The 19557-nt window shown below is 35.3% G+C and overlaps 1 protein-coding gene across 2 annotated transcripts; it reads right to left on the reverse strand.

Annotated features, from left to right (window-relative positions):
- Positions 1-1835: 1835 nt before the first annotated feature.
- LOC115449359 lies at positions 1836-18926 on the reverse strand. 2 transcript variants are annotated; one of them, XM_030177152.2, is made up of 2 exons: positions 18624-18926; positions 1836-5657 (listed from the first exon to the last, which is right to left on the reverse strand). In XM_030177152.2, the coding sequence occupies exon 2, from the start codon at positions 3424-3426 to the stop codon at positions 2107-2109; it is 1320 nt and encodes a 439-aa protein (XP_030033012.2). In that variant the 5' UTR covers positions 3427-5657; positions 18624-18926; the 3' UTR covers positions 1836-2106. The 2 variants fall into 2 exon arrangements, with proteins under 2 accessions (XP_030033012.2, XP_030033013.2); XM_030177153.2 differs by lacking the exon at positions 18624-18926 and adding an exon at positions 17563-17586.
- Positions 18927-19557: the final 631 nt, after the last annotated feature.

Genomic DNA, 19557 nt, shown 5'->3' on the forward strand with positions numbered 1-19557 from the left:
GCTTTGGACCCTTTTAGGCGTGATTTATACACATTAAAATCATTATGTTTGTTTACACACGAGCTTAGGGATGGGTGGGTGGATTTGTTTAGAAATTATTGATATCGATATTTTAACAGACGCCCGTTTATCAGTTACGGTTTTTGTCTTTGAAAGAATGTTAGAGCACACATCAATATTGTATTATTCAGAACGACAAACTAAGTGAAATTAGAATATTTTTTAAGATAACCAAAAAATTTAAAAACCAAGGCAAAATGAATTGAGAATATTGAGCGACGTGATTGGAATCCTACACCAAATACATATTTCTTTACATTTTGAGAAGATATGCATAAACCACACGTTTAATTAACGCGAGTAAAGATAACTGTTTTCCAACAATATTCCCGATAAGTAAAATAGTAATGATTATTATACTTCACCTAATAGTAATATTACTTTAATATATTGCTATGAATAAAATTAGAATTGTTACATAAAAGAATAGATAAACATAAAAGAAACAACATAAAGATGAAATGTAAGATATATTTTTACAATTGGCGGTCTTATGTTTCGAGCAACCTTTGCATGCACGGAAATAGATATATAATCATATTGTTGTTATTGCAAATAATTATTATAATTGATTATCTTAACCACCATTTTTACGGTCATTGATTTTAGTTTGCTGAACCATAGTTATGTTTCTCGATCAAAGAGCATAATAATAAAATAAAATAAAACCAACCAAATAATTGCTGGCTACGCTATCTTATTCCATTTATCATGTATTAAATAAATATCTTAATCTGTAACTTAAATTTTTAGCAAGGAATAGTGCAACATACAAATATATATCAAACACAACTGGATGTTTGTCACAACAGGTACTGCTTTGTTTAACAATTGTTACTTATAAATCAGTTTCAGTGTGTTTGTTTACATTATGGTTTGTTATATTTATATTATGGTAGTTCCTAACCCCTTTCGTATTTGATCTTTTGGGGCTTGTTTGTCTCTCTTAATTCTTCGATGTCGATACAAAATTTTCGGTACTAGCATATCACTATTGTAAGGGGCGGAGTCGGCACCATTTTGTTCATGAAATGTGCCGCATGTCACGTGACCATATTACCCATCCTCTATACTTCTTTTATCATTGGTTTAAATTCGACAATGTCGAATATCTATCGTTCGTTTGATGATCGTTACGATACTAAAAACGATGTTACTGAGAGTAGGCTTTGACACAACAAATGTCACGATATATCGAATATCGATTTCGCGAGTAGACGCCCTTATTCATCTCGCATAATACAGTTTCTATAAGAGACTGAGTGAAATAAAGAAAGCTTCATGGTATTTAATTATCTTGACAGTCATAAGATGAAATTTGAATTTGGTTACATTGGTTAAAATTATCCGCAATCCAAAATTGGGAAAATTAATAATCCGGAAATAAAGAAACTACACGGAGTCTCAAGAGGATAAAATGAGGAAACAATCCAGCACAAAATATATTATTAATTTTAAATGAAGTATGTATCAAAACTAATTCTTAAATTAACTTATAAAGTTCGTTATCACAAATAAACATTATTATTTTTGTGGAAGGCACATTGGTTCTTCTACTGATTTTCTTCAAACTTACTCATCATAGTATATAATAACTTTCGCACATCATTTTTTATTATGTTATTCATTTTTAATGATCTTATTTTATATTATGGCTGCCACCGCTTATTTACCGGTGATTTTGCCTATGTTGAGTAATAATAGCAGATAGGTACCAAACAAAAATAAACTAAAAATCAGATCGCCATTTTCATGTCCATAATAAAATCTCAGTATAAAATAGAAGACAATTTTAATGAATGATATTATCAATTAAAACAGTATACAAAATTAATCAATTTTTAAATAAGAAATAAAATAAACATTCATATAGCATCATAATATATCATGTCAATAAGGTCGAATTTCTCGTGTTTCGCGCAAACGCCATGTTAGCCGGCTAACAACGGCGAACTTGGAGGTCTGTGGTATAACCAATATGTTTATAGTAACTACAGTATAAATTTCATTTTCATTTGGCTGTTGAACCCCTATTTCGCAATTTCATCAATATACTATTGTAACATAATCAATTATAAACTTCTTGTAGCAATAGTATCTGATGTTTTTGTTGTCGAAGGATTTTATTTTATCTATTACCTCGTAGTGTTTACGCGGATCTCTTGCTCCTATCGGCATTAGTTCTACAGCGAATCTATAAGTTTCATATTTTTCTATTTCAACCAGTCTGGAGCATATTGCAGTAAATACTTGGTCGTCATTGGATAAAACTTGCACGGGCCAATTATATCTTAAACTACTGGAAAATTTTTCTAAAAAGTCGGCGATTGTCCTAAATGATAATGTGTAACACTTATTTTCCTCTACAAATTCATTAAATAATTTTGCAAATTCTTTAGCAAAGTTATCAATGTACTCCTCGAATTTCACATATTTATTAAAATGGCGTAGTCCATCCAAGGAACGTCGTCCATCAACTATAGTATTTGCGACAATAATACTCAACCGTAAATACCAAATTGTGTCATATATCTCTACTAGCGGCACAGCTTCTAGTAAATCTTTTATTATTTGTTTTAGTAACGCGATTCCATGTGAGCAGTAGGTTGAGTCGTGGTAACATATTTTACTCCCAAGAAACTGAACAAAACCAAGCAAAAATCGTCGAAAGATAGACTTATTTACCTTTTCAGACTCCCACGACTTTATCGTTTCTTTAACTAAAGTTTCTACAATCTCCAATTTACGTTTCAAAACTTCCTGGCTCGGTAGATACATGAGATATCTTGCAGTCAGATTCCATTTAGCGTTGAAGAATTCTTTCATGTGTATTTCCTCTTCCACTTTCATTTGTCCCTCTTTTAACATGATTGTAATATGCTCGCATACAATTGATTCAACCGCATCTTCCTGTATTAATTCAAGATGATCTACCATGTTCCTCAGTACGGCAGTCTTGCGCGTGATCATGATCTTTTTATCAGGTAATTTATTCAACACTTTCCATGTACATAAAATATAATCGCCTAAGAGATGACCTGGAAGCTGCGTTTTGATCATTTCTGTGAACAGTTCGTCATCGTCGTCTTCACGCGCAGCCAGGGTGAAAGCTTTGAGAGTTTCATATAGTTCTTGCGAGCCATTTACAATTTTTTGGTAGATTTCCTTGTATATGACCAACCTCAACGATACATTTTTTGTTTTCTTCCAAATACTTGGCAATTTTATTTTTAAATCATGAATACTGAAACACTCGAACGCCAAGCGTATACTGTGTTTTTGTATGGACGCTGGCGAGTTTAGTGAGAACTTGATAAATTCCTTTAACACAGCTGGTTGCAAATTAGCTGCATATGATTGAAACATTGGTAAACATGAACTTTAAATAATCACCAACTATATACTTCTGTGTTTCTGATAAAGGAACGATAGGCCGTGACAAACATACAAATTTACATATAGCTTTCCTGATGTATAATGTTTTCCGTTCAATCTCAACATGGTCTATTTTTGATTCAGTTGGTACATACTTGGTAACCAAACCAATTCTATCTGCATACTCTGCTAGATTGAATAATCCGTAAACAGCAGCTTCATAAGTTTCTTCAGATAATTCATCTGAAGATAGTATTTTATTAAACAATTCTACAAAATTTAGTGCTATATCAGTAGAAAAGTAAATCTTTAACTTTCTGAGCAGATAGGTAAGACTGAATCTTGTTCTATTTTCGAGTTTTTTGTTGAGTAATGTAATTTTGGATACTACTACAGAAGCATCATTTTTTAAATCTTTCATCAGGACAACTTGTGTGAGGGGAATTTCTTCTTCCTTTAATAAACCGTTATACTTGTATTCCTCGCGGTCTAGTGCGACAAATTTCATAACTATATCTGGAATCTCTGTTTTAGGCTTATCGTACTGAAACATTAGTTCCAATAGACTGTGTACATATTTTCTAACACCGCATTTAGCGTTTTCATCATAGTTCTCAATATTGAACTCATCTATTTTCTGTAAATAGTAATTACCCATGTAATTATAGACAATCTCAACATTTTCTGTAGGCAACTTGTCAGTGTGCTGCTTTAATAAGTTTAAATTTAATCCTCCATCAATATGCTGCCTAAGAGCGTTATGTAGTTCTTTTTTGTGGATGATAGCATAAACTATCGCGACTAATTTATATTCCGCTCTGCAGCTATAGGTATTCTTATTGTCGTAAACATCCATGCTGTGTAAAATTTTATTGAATGCTTGCCAACAATTCTCATCGAATTTATGGTAGCTATGAGTACTCAAAACTTTGTCAATAAACTTTTCTTTATTACGTATCATTTCGTTGACGAATCTCTGATAGTAATAATTAAACAACGTTTCTAATTCGCGGTCTGACTGTGCGCTGCAGACTAGCACATTGACAATATCGATCCTGACGTCAGCATCAGCTGCAACTAATATGTATTTTTTGAGAGGCTCAAATGCTTCGTGAAACGATATAAACTCGTACCATTTAAAATCTTGACCATGACCGAAATGCTCAAGACCAGACTTAATATGTTCCAGAGCCCAAGCTTCTCTCTCTGCATTTGTCATTAATTTGTACAAATCAGCGTAATAAAAATCCATACTCATTTCAAATTCTTTTTCCGGATAGCCTTTAAGGAGAAACTTTTTTATGTATTGTAGCCTCGTTTGTAACGGAATTGCCTCTAGTATAAAGCCATATGTCCTATAAAAGTGCCAGAATGTATAATCATAAGCATATTTTGTTACATCATCTGCTGTGCTGTATTTTACTAACATGTTTCTATTAAGCATGCTTAGGTATAATGCTATATGTTTAAACAGCCTGTTTTTGTGGTTTTTCATTATATTTTTAGAAAGTCGCAATCCAAACCTTTCACTACATGACCAAGATAAATTATATTTAAACATAGATTTCTCAACAAGAGTTAGATATTTTCCATTTGAGATAGAGTACAGGTAGCTCAACCTTCTTAGTAAATTACAAACTTCGTTTCTGTTTACTTCATCTAACATAGTTCTAGCTACAATGAATGAATCACCAACAATATTTACCATATCCTTGACAGGGATAAATATATGATGGCCTTTAATCACCTCTACTTTCTTTGATTCTGGAGCATGCCGAAGAAACTTGAGAGCTATTTCCGGTAATTTCATTGCTATACAGTAAGAGCAAAACCGAGATGCTCGCTTACTATTGGTCACATGCTGAGATATGAACTTTAAAAATTTCCTTCTCATCTTCAATGACATTTCTGGGAAAACATGTTGTTCCAGGTAATCTGGATTGACAATGTGGGCAAACTCTTTGTGATAAAGCCATTGACATTTTAATGTTCTGGTGATATACACGCTGTCTCCGCACTTGAGGGTCTCGATAATGTAGTCTATCTTTTTTTTCTTGTTTGCCAAGTCTATTTTAAACAGTCTGTCAATGTCAGTCTTCTCATTTTGTAATTTGACTTTATCAAACGACACACCATTTGTTACTGCTTGATTCACTTTAGTGTTCAGTTCCCGATGTCTCTCGTTTAGACTGTTTCCAGTCAATATAATCATGTTGATGGATCTGAAAATAAAGGTAATTTCATCAATGTTCAATTCATCTATTAGCTGCATACTTCGATTGTAGAAGTAGATTGTAACAATTTTAGGTTCAAGTCTCAACCAGGCAATTAAAATTTGTATGTAAATTGCCCAGGATTAAATTTAGCATCTGATATGGTAATCTGCCCGCCTACAATCAGGTCATCTGATCAACATAACAGGATTATTTGCACTAAGTGCAGTTCTGCTTATTTTAAAGATAAAATCTGTGAACTTATATTGTAAACAACCTATCATCAATTTTTAACTACTACATATTAACACTTGAAAGGCAATCACACACATCTAAACGTCCACCAATAACTTTTTGAGTAGAGCGCTTTAAAGTTTTGATTTTAATATGAAAATTCATAACAATTCAACTTTTTAGTTTATTAAAATTTTGTCTTATGTCATTAAAATTATCCTAGACCTACGAAATCTAGTTCAAGGTGTTTATATAATTTATTTTCGCTTAGATATGATTGCCTTTCAAGTGTCGATATAATCACAGGTAATATCAGTTCCTTTACACAGAAAAATATTTGATAACATCTATACTATTATATAAAGCTGAAGAGTTTGTTTGTTTGTTTGAACACGCTAATCTCAGGAACTACCGGTCCAAACTGAAAAATTCTTTTTGCGTTGGATAGCCCTTTGTTCGTGGAGTGCTATAGGCTATATATCATCACGCTATACCTAATAGGAGCGGAGCAGTAATGGCTAATCTCAGGAACTACCGGTCCAAACTGAAAAAATCTTTTTGTGTTGGATAGCCCTTTGTTCGTGGAGTGCTATAGGCTATATATCATCACGCTATATTCAATAGGAGCGGAGCAGTAATGGCTAATTTCAGGAACTACCGATTCGAAGTGAAAAATTCTTTTTGTGTTGAATACTCCTTTGTTTGTGGAGTGCTCAAAGTCATATATCATCGCGCTATGACCAATAGGAGCGGAGCAGTAATGGCTAATCTCAGGAACTACCAGTTTGAACTAGGGGTCGCAATACCGGACCATTTTTCAAAACCGGTATTTTCGGTATTGACCTAAAATAAATTCCGGTATTCCGGTATTTTCGGTATTTCCGGTATTCGAAAAAATATTAGAAAAATAGGAAATATACATTTAAGTTAGTAATTAAATGTCAAATTTGAAGACAACTTAGTGGTTAGTTAAAGGCTGAATGAAAAGAGATTATTTTCGTAAGCCAACGTTCATGCCGTTCTGATTTCTGAAAGCTGGCTCAACCCCACCTTCCTTCTACCCTTTAGAGGGGGGCTCTCTGGTTTCATTTTGATTAGAAATGATCGAGTTGACAGGAGAGGGGGCGGAGTCGCTATATATTTACGTAACGACCTGAAATATAAACCTGTAATATCTTCCTCTGCTTCTTATTCTGCTTATGCGAAATTGCTGTTTCTTGAGGTTTGGGTCAAGAGAGTGAAAACCTTACTAGGTGTTATTTAATGTCTCCCATCTCTTGATTATTTCTCCAGTCTGGAAACAGTTCTGGAATCTATAAGATCAGACTATGCTCATCACATCATCATGGGTGATTTAAATACTGATCTCCTTGCCAGCCACTCTTCCCGATCTCGTAAACTCTTTACTGTCCTTGATTCGGCTAAATTGCATGTCCTACCACTGCAAGCCACCCACCATAATATGGATGGTCAGGTCACTTGGCTTGGCATTATTGTCACCTCTGCTCTTTCCCCTGTTTTCTCCTACGGTCAAGTTCCCGCACCTGGCTTCTCTCACCATGATGTCATCTACATGTCTTACGCCCTAAAACCTACCAAGTTCCCCTTTAAAATATTGCACTTGCGTAGTTTTGGTCGCATTGATGCGGATAAGCTGAAAGAAGACGCTGCTCACTTTAACTGGGATCACCTATTAGCAGCCACCTCTGTTGATGATAAAGTCGCAATTTTTAACCGCGCTGTCTCTTCACTCTTTGATACCCATGCCCCTTTAAAGAAAATTAAATTAAAACGTCCTCCCTGCACAATGGACTACACATGGGGTTAGGATGGCGATGAGACGAAGGGATCGTTCGGAGGAGAACTGATGCCTTTAAGGCTGCAAGGAATCGGTGTAACCAGATGGTACGTAATGCTAAACGTCGACATATTCTCAGTAATATTTCTTCTTCCTCGCCAGCCAGTATCTGGAGATTCCTCGGAACTCTAGGTATTGGCAAAGTTAAAAACATAAATCTCCACGGTGCGACTATAGGTTTGGATGACATTAATAAACATTTCATATCTGTTACCATGATTGATCACCAAACTAGGCGTCGTACCATGGATTTCTTAGCGGGTCTATCCAGGCCTAACATTAATACTTTTCATTTTTCTTCTGTGCCGTTGGTGAAATTAGAAAAGTCATCCTGTCCATTAAATCCAATGCCACTGGTTGTGACAACATTAGTCGTCGGGTTGTGTTTTCACTAGTGATGGAAGGAATGATAGTGATATAGATAGACGTGTGAGTGCAGGGAATCGGGTGAATGGGGCGCTGCACACTTTTATGGGTAGCTGCAAAGTGTCCAAAAAGGCACGACTGGCTGTCTATAGAGGAGTGTTATTGCCCACTCTGATGTATGGTAGTGAAAGTTGGGTATGGCAGAAAAAGCATGAAAGTAAAATTAAAGCAGTGGAAATGAGAGCGTTAAGAAGTATGTGTGGGGTGACTTTGATTGATAGAGTGCGGAATACTACGGTAGTGGATATGTGTGGAGTGACAGAGGATGTAGTTACAAAAATGGAGAAGGGTATGCTAAGGTGGTTTGGGCATTTGGAGAGGATGGATGATAAGAGACTGAAAAAGAGGGTTTATAAGGCGAATGTGGATGGAAGAGCCGGTAGGGGTCGACCGCACCGAACCTTCGAATGTCAAATATCTGACGTTCTCAGTAAAGGCCAGGTCAAAAGTACCCGGAACCGGAGGGAATTCATGAAAGGATTAATGAAGGTTGGGGAAGCGCGAGAAGTATGCCAGGACCGTGCAAAGTGGCAATCTATAGTCTCTGCCTACCCCTATGGGATAAAGGCGTGATACTATGTATGTATGTATGTAGTCGTCGCATGATAATCCCTATCCTGGACCAACTTATATCAATCATGTCCCAAATCATTAACGCCTCCCTCAGCACTGGTATCTTTGCGTCTTTGTAGCGGGGAGCTATTGCTATCCCTCTTCCTAAAATCCCTAACCCATCACTTGCTAAGCATATCCGTCCCATATCCATTCTTCCTTTTTTCTCGAATGTGCTCGAGGCATGTGCTCACAAGCAACTGTCTGAGCATGTGCCTACTGCCCACCTACTACTGTGCCCTCTCCAGACTGGCTTCAGGCCTGGCCCATAGCACTAATACTGCACTCCTCAAAGTGACTGGCGATATTAGGGCGGGCATGGAAGATTCTCCAACGCCTTCAATACAGTTAGTCACAACATTCTTCTTGCAAATCTCTCCCACTTTATGATCTCGCCCACGGCACTGAATTGGTTCTCGTCATATCTTCAGGGACGCCAACAGTTGGTGCGCCTAGACGATTCCTCGTCTAGCTGGCGCGATATAGACTGTGGCGTCCCTCAAGGCGGCATAATCTCCCCATTATTGTTCTCTATCTTCATAAAGCTCTTAACACAAAATCTTCAATGTGCGTACCATCCGTGTGCTGATGATTTGCAAATTTATTCTCAGGAGCAAGTCGATTGTGTGTCCGCAGCTGTAGATAGGGTAAATAAGGACAATTTCGGCCTTTCGGTAAACCCCACGAAATTGCCATGAAATACCAGGCCGTTATTGTAGGCAGCTCAAGGCTTTTAAACATGTTGCATTTTACATCTATTCCCCCTGTTATGTTTCTCAGCATTTTTTATCTTACAGCTTGCTGTTTATTCAGCTCTGTTAATTTGACAGCCAACTAGATTCAAGTTGTATCACAATATTAGCCAATCACAACGGCCCTACGTCTACGCACTGCGAAGGCTGCCATGTCGTCAGCACTGAGAAACACACTTGTTATCACAGCAATGCTCCGTCCTTAGATAAATAACTTCTATGAATAATGAGGATAGACTTTAAAGAACAAAACATATTTCTAATAAGTTCTAATGAAAATAACAATTAAAAGTTAACACCGCTATGCTTAGAACAAAACAAAAGTAGCAATATAGGCATAAGCCATGTATTTTGCTCGCTTTTTATAGAATATACGCCTATATAAATGAATGAAATTGCAAGCAGCTTAAATTTTTGCGATTTAAAACTCGAGAAATTAAGAATTATACACACATTTTGTACTGAATTTTATTTTTATAAAATACCGAAAATCCCGGTATTTGTAAAATCAATACCGGTATTTTGAAGTTCTTAATTTGGTCCGGTATTCCGGTATTTTCGAAATCCGGGATACCGGTTTGCGACCCCTAGTTTGAACTGAAAAATTCGTTTTGTGTTGGATAGCCCTTTATTTGTGGAGTACTATAGGCTGTATATCATCACGCTATGACCAATAGGAGCGGAGCAGTAATGAAACATGTTGCAAAAACGGGGACAATTTATTAGTTTTGAGAGCTTCCGTTGCGTGCGCTGCGTAAACGGTTAGAGTTATGCAACAATGATGTATGACGGGATTGTTCCTCTTAAAAGTTCTAAAAATATATTATAAAACAAAGTCCTCCACTGCATCTGTCTGCCTGAACGTGTTAAACTCAAAAACTACCCAACGTATTAAGATGAAATTTGGTATGGAGACAGTTTGAGACCCTGGGAAGAACATAGGCTCCCGGGAAACTACTACTTTTATAACGGAACACTTTAGCCTGAAAAACTTTATAACGCGGGCGGAGCCGCGGGCAAAAGCTTGTATTTAATAAAATTATTTTAAGTACATAATTTTGGCAACATGATTTATCATTTTTATAGTATATAGTTACCAATGGCGAAGGGTGAAAATTTTCAAAAGGGAACCCGGCGAAATATTTCTACTCTACAGTTAACATAATATAATACGCTGTTCACAATAAATTAAAATCAGTAAAATATCTTTGAATCCTTAATAATTTCCTTCTAGCATAAAAATTAGGTCTAGTCTGTAAATTTACAAAATAATCATATATTTTGAACATAGGTACCTAAAAGAGTCCAACAAGAATTAATAACGCACAAACACTAATTATACATTCGAAATAATTAAAAATATTTCGTGCCAATAGCTCAACATGAAGCCGCAAATTCTCGGGTTGCCCTGAAGTACACAGACACCCATGCACACATATATTTTTTACGTCACTTCTAAAAGATTAGACAAAGACACCGCGCTGCGTGTGAAAGAGGCAACAATATCGCGAAGGAAGCTATATCATATCTTAATGAAATGTAATTTTTGAAAGACGACCACCCGATCATGTTGTGTTTGCCTGTTCAATATCACTATTTTTTTTTTTTTTTCTTTTCTCATGATTGAAAACTATGATTGTAAATGTAGGCGAATGCACGCTGTACGCCGTTATTTAAGTATGAATCTATGTTCTCTTTTATTTGCTATCGCTAATTTTATTTTATGCCGCTCCAGGTTTAGTCGATTGGATTTCATCTTATCCCATGTTAACGGTGATGTGCGTGCATTAGCTTATATAACTATTGTGACTATGTACAAGAAAGACTTGGAAAAAAATACAAAGAAGTACTGAACAATTGATGACAAAAAGAAAGCCCGGAGTTTCTTTCTGCCTTTCTTCTTCGGGTAGTCATCACTTAGGTAGCTAGTGAAAGGCTGGGAGGTTAGCTAGGTTAGGGCGCATGCCCTCGCCCGTGAGGATCGCGACGCGTTACCCTTCTATTTCCCCTACTTGCCAGCCCGAGCTGGTTACTTCGGTTTGTACCTAGTCTTTTGTATAAACTTTATCCCTAATTTAAAATCTCCATAGTTATATAAGTGATTTTAATAGTTGTTTAGAAATAATAATTATTCTTATTCTTTGTTTTGACGTATCATAAGTGCAACTTTGTTCGCCTACGTGATAAATAAAGTATTTTATTTATTTATTTATTTTATTTTATGCGTTCACTTCGAACACTATAAGGCGCAAGCACTGCGTGCGAGTTACGATTTAACGAATTGATATAAAAAACAAATATCATTGAAGTATTGATTTAATTTAATAATTATAAGATGGCTTGTTTGAATTTACTATTGTTATTCTAGTTATATTGTTATGTTTTTGTTTTATTATTTTTAATTAATTTACAAAAGGTAACCCGGTAGGAATCGGCTTGTATTGACGCTTCGCCACTGATAGTTACTGGATATAGAATTACACATGCCTAACCCAACTTTGTCCCGCTGCCCACATCTATGCCTACACTTTAATCTAAAGTAATAAACTTTAATACTATAATAAAAATGTAAAAAATGTAACTACCAATTGTTTTACTAATAAGATTGAACTTTTTATATTATAGATAGCAATTTGAGTATCCAATATAGATAATACACTGTAATTTGTGATAACAAATGAGATAGATAACATTGGTAAAGTTTTGTGACATTATTTTATTTTTCATTGTCATTTGTAGGGACAATAAATGGCTACATTTTAAGCTATATTATAAACTAATCTTAATCTAAATGTATATAAGAACACATAACCCATACCATAATACACATATTGACATAATATAGAATTAAGAATGCAATTATGAACAGACAACAAGCTATTATGAAGTTATCTCGGACAATTTGAGAATAATATATTTTTTAAAACATGGAAGCAATTTTGAATAAGTACTTATATTATTGATTTAACAAAATAATTTGGTGTGAAACATTTTCAGTTATCTTCATACAGATAGAATTTCGAATAAATTAAAAAAGTATTTGGAGAATTGATAGATATATAAATGTTTATCACAGATAGCGGCTGATATGGATATGTGTGGACATACTTAATAAGTCACAAATGAATATTGTCTCTTCAACATATGATTTAATTATTGTTGTGTTACGTAATTAAAAGTTCAAAGTATACATTACCACATCAAAATTCATTAGAAACTGCACTTATTAAAAACACAAGTCACAATCATATTTGGGAAAATTCCTTAACCAGTGCCAAATATAATCGACTTATTAAATAACTATGTGAATTTAATCTCAAGATTAAACCTGAAATTACATAGTGACTACTAAAATAAGCACTGAACAATATGAAAACCACCATATACATTTTGGTGTTGGGAAGGGGCGCAAGTAGGTGCACAGGCACCACTGTGTCCAGGAATAAATAGCTGAATAAATCTGCAACTTTGGGAACTAACAACCACAGAGGCATTTTAAAAGCCGGCACAATTTGAATTTGAAAAAAATACTTTATTAATAATAATAATAATAACCCCCCCATGGGGACCACCTTGCCGTGGTGGGGGGGCTTACCGGAAGTAGGGCTAAATTAAATCGTCCGACCATCTGGACTAACCTTTTAATGTAGGTTCTGGATTTTGAATCAGAAACACCTTGATTTTTAATTGACCTTCCCAAACTAAGTGTTCCCAAAACCTTTTCACTATGGAGAATCGTAATAATAGATACAGTTTACGGCCGCTACCCGGGGTCGCCGGGGCACATTGGAGCCAACGCTGGATGTGACAGCATACGGACCGTTGGCGGTGGGTACTGAGCAGGCGGGTTCCCCGAAAAATTGACTACAGCCGAAATACCACAGGAAGTAATTCCTGACAATCATTCATCATATTCTGTACCACCGTCATCACCATCAACTTTATTTCCATCCATCCCATCGTCACCAGCTGCTTATCCAGATACTATTCATCAATCTTCATATTCAACGAGTGACTCATCATCAATTATAAATATTTATCCTACTGGGGATGTTGTGCAGGAGGCAACTTTCGCTAACAGCACTGCACCCGCCTCAGTTGGAACAGGTCAGCGCAAAAAATGGTCTGAAGAAATGAATATCTTTATCATGCGCACCTATTTCATAATTACAGCATTAGGAACAAACATAAAACATTATTTAACGCCGTTATTTGAACAATTTACAGAGAAATTCCCAGAAATGCAGGCAACAAAACAAAGACTAGGAGATCAACGTAGGGCAATAGTTTCAAAAAAATTGCTGACACAAGACAAAATTAATCAAATTAAGCTCGAAGTACAACAATACCTTAAAGACCACCCACAGACTGACTCTACCATTACTCACAATACAGATAGGATAAAATGGACTAATGACATTAATGAAACTATAATGCGCACATATTATAAAATAACACACCTGGAAAGTAATACAACGGCCTATCGCCAGAAATTGCATCAAGAAATAATTACAGTATGTCCATCTATTGCACACACTACAGAACAGAGAATTGCTGATCAAAGAAGATTGATAGTTAAAAATAAATATATACCAGATCAGAGACTTAACCAGATCAGAGAAGAAGTCAGTAGAGAAATCATAGCCAATAGAGTAAATACTATATTCCCTAATACAACACAAAGTGATACTGATACCATAAACCAGAACTGTACTTTAGATACAGATTTTGAAACGCATCCCTTAACTACACAAGAACAAGAAAACCCAACATCTCTTTCAATAGATATCCAAAACAATTAGAACAAACTTTTATTGAAACCTTAGAAACATATACAAATACACATCCCACGGCAAGACCTTCTATCCCAAAACAGAAACCATCGAAGAAATTGTCATGCTTAGTCCATTTTTAAACACAAATATTATACCCAAATTCATTAATTCTGAAACTGATTTTGGCACGACAATAGGAATTGTATATACTGCTGCTTACGCAGCAGCAAAACTCAACGGAACTAAGTTAATAAAACCAAATACCGAAATCCGACCTATTGATAAAATACCAAAATGGCAGCAACATATGCAAAAACGAATAGAAGAACTACGCACCCATATAGCTAGATTAATAGAATTCATTAAAGGTAACCAGAGTCCAGCATTAAAAAAGAAAGTTGACTTGATAAAAAAGAAGTATCGAATACATTCTCAACATGAAAGTCCTAATACTGATTTAACACATTTTCTTGACACCCTTAAACAAAAACTTAACGTACTAACAAGCCGGTTGCGACGTTATAAACAGACTACACTACGTAAAACCCAAAATAGGTTGTTCACAAATAATGAAAAAGTTTTTTATAGGAAACTAACACACACCACAGTTAATAATCTACCTTTAGGAGACAACCTAGCAGAAATGCCTACAAAGGAATCGTTACGGGACTTTTGGTCTGGAATCTGGTCTAACCCAGTAGTTCATACAGATAGTGCATGGATTAAGGAAGATGAGGATAGGATTAAAAATTTAACACACATGGAATTTGAAAATATTGGGTTAGATACGTTAAAAATGTTATAAATAGAACACACAATTGGAAGGCGACAGGTTCAGATAAATTACATAACTTTTGGTATAAAAATTTACGAGCATACACGAACTTTTACTTACACACATCAATAATTTCATTAAATCTCCACACACACTCCCACATTACATAACCGAAGGCATCACCTATATGATCCCTAAAGATACCTCTGATGTAGTAAACCCTGCCAAATATCGGCCGATAACATGTTTGCAAAGTATTTACAAAATTATTACATCCTGCATTACCGAAGTTTTGTACAAGCACATCAGAGAAAATAACTTATTGGCAGAAGAACAGAAAGGATGCTGTAGAAACAGCCAAGGATGTAAAGAACAGCTGACTATCGATACAGTTGCCAGTAAACAAGCTTACGCAAAAAGAAACATCTACACCATGTATATTGACTATAGAAAGGCCTATGATTCAATCCCACATAGTTGGTTAATATATATTCTAAAACATTATCGAATTCACCCCACAATAATAAAATTTTTAGAAACTGCCATGTTATCATGGAAAACTACTTTGAAACTTCACAGCCACAATGAAACCATAGAGACTGAGCCCATTAACATTAGGCGAGGCATATACCAAGGTGATGCGTTGAGCCCTCTCTGGTTTTGCCTCGCATTGAATCCATTATCTTGTTTACTCAACAACACCAAAAAAGGATTTAAAATAAAATATGATAATACCCATTATAACCTAACCCATTTACTGTACATGGATGACATTAAATTGTTTGGTACCACACTTTCAGAAATTCATGCACTAGCAGACATTACAAAAACATTCAGTAATGATATCCACATGGAATTTGGAATCGATAAATGTGGAATTCAATCTGTACGTAAAGGACAAATAGAAGAGAACACATACACCATCGACAACAATACACAAATAGACCCAATAGACGATACACAGGGTTACAAATATTTAGGATACCAACAATCGCGCCAGATACACCAGAAACAGACAAAGAAAACATTAAAAGAGAAATTTAGGACAAGATTACACAAGATCCTCAACACTCACCTTAACTCCCGTAACACTATAAAAGCCATAAATACATATGCTATACCAATACTCACCTACTCTTTTGGAATAATCAAATGGTCACAAACAGAGCTTAAAAACTTACAAAGAATGATTAATGTTATTATGACAATATACCGGAAACACCACCCCGAGCATGTGTACAGCGTCAGACTCTACCTAGAGCTGAAGGAGGTAGAGGACTGATTGACATCCAAAACCTACACAATAAACAGATTCAGACACTACGTGCATTCTTCCACTCAAAAGCACAGCATTCAAACCTCCATCAAGCAACAGTCCGAGCAGATAACAAACACACACCACTTATTCTGACCAATCCATCTATACAATTAAATCACACATCTCACACACAGAAACTGGATGCCTGGGCTCAAAAATCTCTCCACGGACGGCATCTTCTCGACTTAACTAACCCCAACGTTGACAAAGTAGCGTCAAACGAGTGGTTAAAAGAGGAGAGCTGTTTCCTGAAACGGAGGGGTTTATGATCGCCATCCAGGACCAGACCATAGATACAAAAATTACCGAAAATATATAATTCGTGACCCTGCTGCACAAAACGATGCATGCCGACACTGTCATAGTAGTTCTGAGACAATACAGCATATTACTGGAGCATGTAAATCTATTACACAGTCGGACTATAAACACAGGCATGACCAGGTAGCATCAATTATCCATCAGTATTTAGCTTACAAATACAAATTAATTAAAGAAAAAACTGCATATTACAAATACTCCCCTCAAACCATACTAGATTCAGATGATTACAGAATGTACTGGGACAGGACTATTATGACAGACAAAACAGTTCACTTTAACAGACCGGACATCACTTTTCATGATAAAAAGAACAGTTCAGTATACCTTATAGACATCGCCATACCAAACACCCACAATTTGCAAACTACACATACAGAAAAACTAGCCAAGTACACTGACTTGGCTATCGAACTCTAAAACGCAGTGGCGAGTGGACACCGTCCGCACAATACCCATTATTATTTCATCTACAGGAGTTGTCCCCAAATCCATACACACTAGTCTCAAGACGTTACAAATTCATCCACTTACATACATCCTCATTCAGAAAGCTGTCATACTTAATACTTGCAGGCTCGTCCGGAAATTTTTATCAATAAACTCATAATAACATTATTACTCTCATCCACCCCGTCATTTCCGTTTTGGCCAAAAGCCCGCGGAATGATGTAATTTCGCCATTAAATGGTAGAAACTAGTTAAAATTTAAAATAATAATAATAATATCAGCCCTGTATTATATACTTGCCCACTGCTGAGCACGGGCCCCCTCTACTACTGAGAGGAACTAGGCCTTAGTCCACCACGCTGGCCTAGTGTGGATTGGTAGACGTCACATACCTTCGAAATTCCTATAGAGAACTTCTCAGATGTGCGCAGGTTTCCTCACGATGTTTTCCTTCACTGTTAAAGCGAACAATAAATTCACAAAGAATACACACATGATTTTAGAAAAGTCAGAGGTGTGTGCCCTTGTGATTTGAACCTGCAGACATTCGTCTCGGCAGTCCTTTCCACACCCAACTAGGCCATTGCCGCTTCGCAATACCTCTTTATGATAACAATGATTTAAATTGTACATTGCAATTATTTTCTTAATATGATTGTGGTATTTAAATATAAATACCTATCTGAGTATCCAGTATAGATAATACACAAAGGGAAAAGTGCTATCACTAGAGATAACAAATGAAATAGATTACATCATTAAAGTTTTATATTTTATTTTATTTGTAAGGATGATAAACAGTCATATGTTAAGGTATATTATATTCTTTTCTTCATCTAAATGTATATAAGAACACATAATCCACACCATTACCCACATATCATCATAATATAGTAGAAATAAGAATACAACTATGAACAGACTATGATACTATATATAAGCAAAAAAATTAGGAAGTGAAACATTTTTAGTTATCTTTAAACAGATAGAATATCAAATTATAAAAAAAAAGTATATGGAGAATTGGTAGATATATAAATGTTTATCAGATAGCTGCCAATATGGATATAATATATCCATATCAGCATGAATATACTGGACTATGCCATTAAAATTATGTAGCAATTATGGAGGAACCCTACATTGACACCAAAACACTTCACCTATAATTTCACCATGTTTATAAGCACTATTTAATTGCTCACATGATGAACACACATAGGTGCTTCATTGCATTTCGATGCATTTTATTTCACTGTCATGTTGCTGCTACAAACCGGCACATTATTTGTTTAAAGTAGTTATAGAATCGAAACAGAATGAGTGACTCAGTCAAATTTTATGGGTGACCTCACGCAGTGGCTAGGCAAAAATATGTTATATTATTATGCTAACAAGATAAAATTTACCGAGACACCATAGTCTGTAATATATTATAATATAAATTAATTACCTTAATTACATTTATTTTAGTAGAAATAATTATAACCGGCAACTTTCTGTATTCACCAAAGCAGTATTGTAATGCTCTTCGAGTACAACTGTTAAACTGACTTAAGAATTCTTCTTCTTTTATATTATGGCTGCCACCGTTTATTACCGGTGATTTTACACAAAGCGACGTAAGTATATGTATTTATAAACTATTTAAATAGTCATCAGCAGACCCCAATCAACTAGAATGGTAATTGCAATTATTAGTAATTGGTAATTATTGACGTCTGACCAATGATTAAAGAGTATATATTTAGTCATTGCGTCTAACTGACACTCAGCTGACACTGACATACATATTTTTTTTAAATGATTACGGCTCTGGAAACAAGTCCATTAAGCCCGTCTTCCATATAATATAATTTTGTACAATGTAGCCTACTCTATTTCTGTGTGACTGCATAAATGGATTATTTATCCGTGAAAACATTTTATCTAATCATCCATCCTGCCTACCAGTCGCGGTATTTTTCTTAAAACAATAATAAATATGATTATTTAGTTACTTAAGGTGGTAGCTCAAGGTCCATTTTCATACATTTTGTTTCGGCTTTAATCTGGGTAACTAAACAAGTATTGGCAAGTAAAGAATTTAAATTCACGTCTAGTTAGTGATTAGTTCTCGCAGTTGAAAGAAAAATGTAAAAATAATTAATAATCATGGATATTTCTGCCTTTAAAATTTCGTCATATTAAATTTTAAAGGCCGAAATATCCATGATTATTAATTATTTTACGTTTTCTTCAACTGCGAGAACTAATCACTAACTAGACGTGAATTTAAATTTACTTGCCAATACTTGTTTAGTTACCCAGATTAAAGCCGAAACAAAATGTATGAAAATGGACCTTGAGCTACCACCTTAAAAGCATTTTAGGCTCATCGCACAGTT

This window comes from Manduca sexta, chromosome 5 (assembly GCF_014839805.1).
Source record: "Manduca sexta isolate Smith_Timp_Sample1 chromosome 5, JHU_Msex_v1.0, whole genome shotgun sequence".
Taxonomy (NCBI): Eukaryota; Metazoa; Arthropoda; class Insecta; order Lepidoptera; family Sphingidae; genus Manduca; species Manduca sexta.

Bases quoted from the DNA above. Each gene is read 5' to 3' on its own strand.
- LOC115449359 (XM_030177153.2), bottom strand. From the start codon at position 5,647: ATGATTATATTGACTGGAAACAGTCTAAACGAGAGACATCGGGAACTG.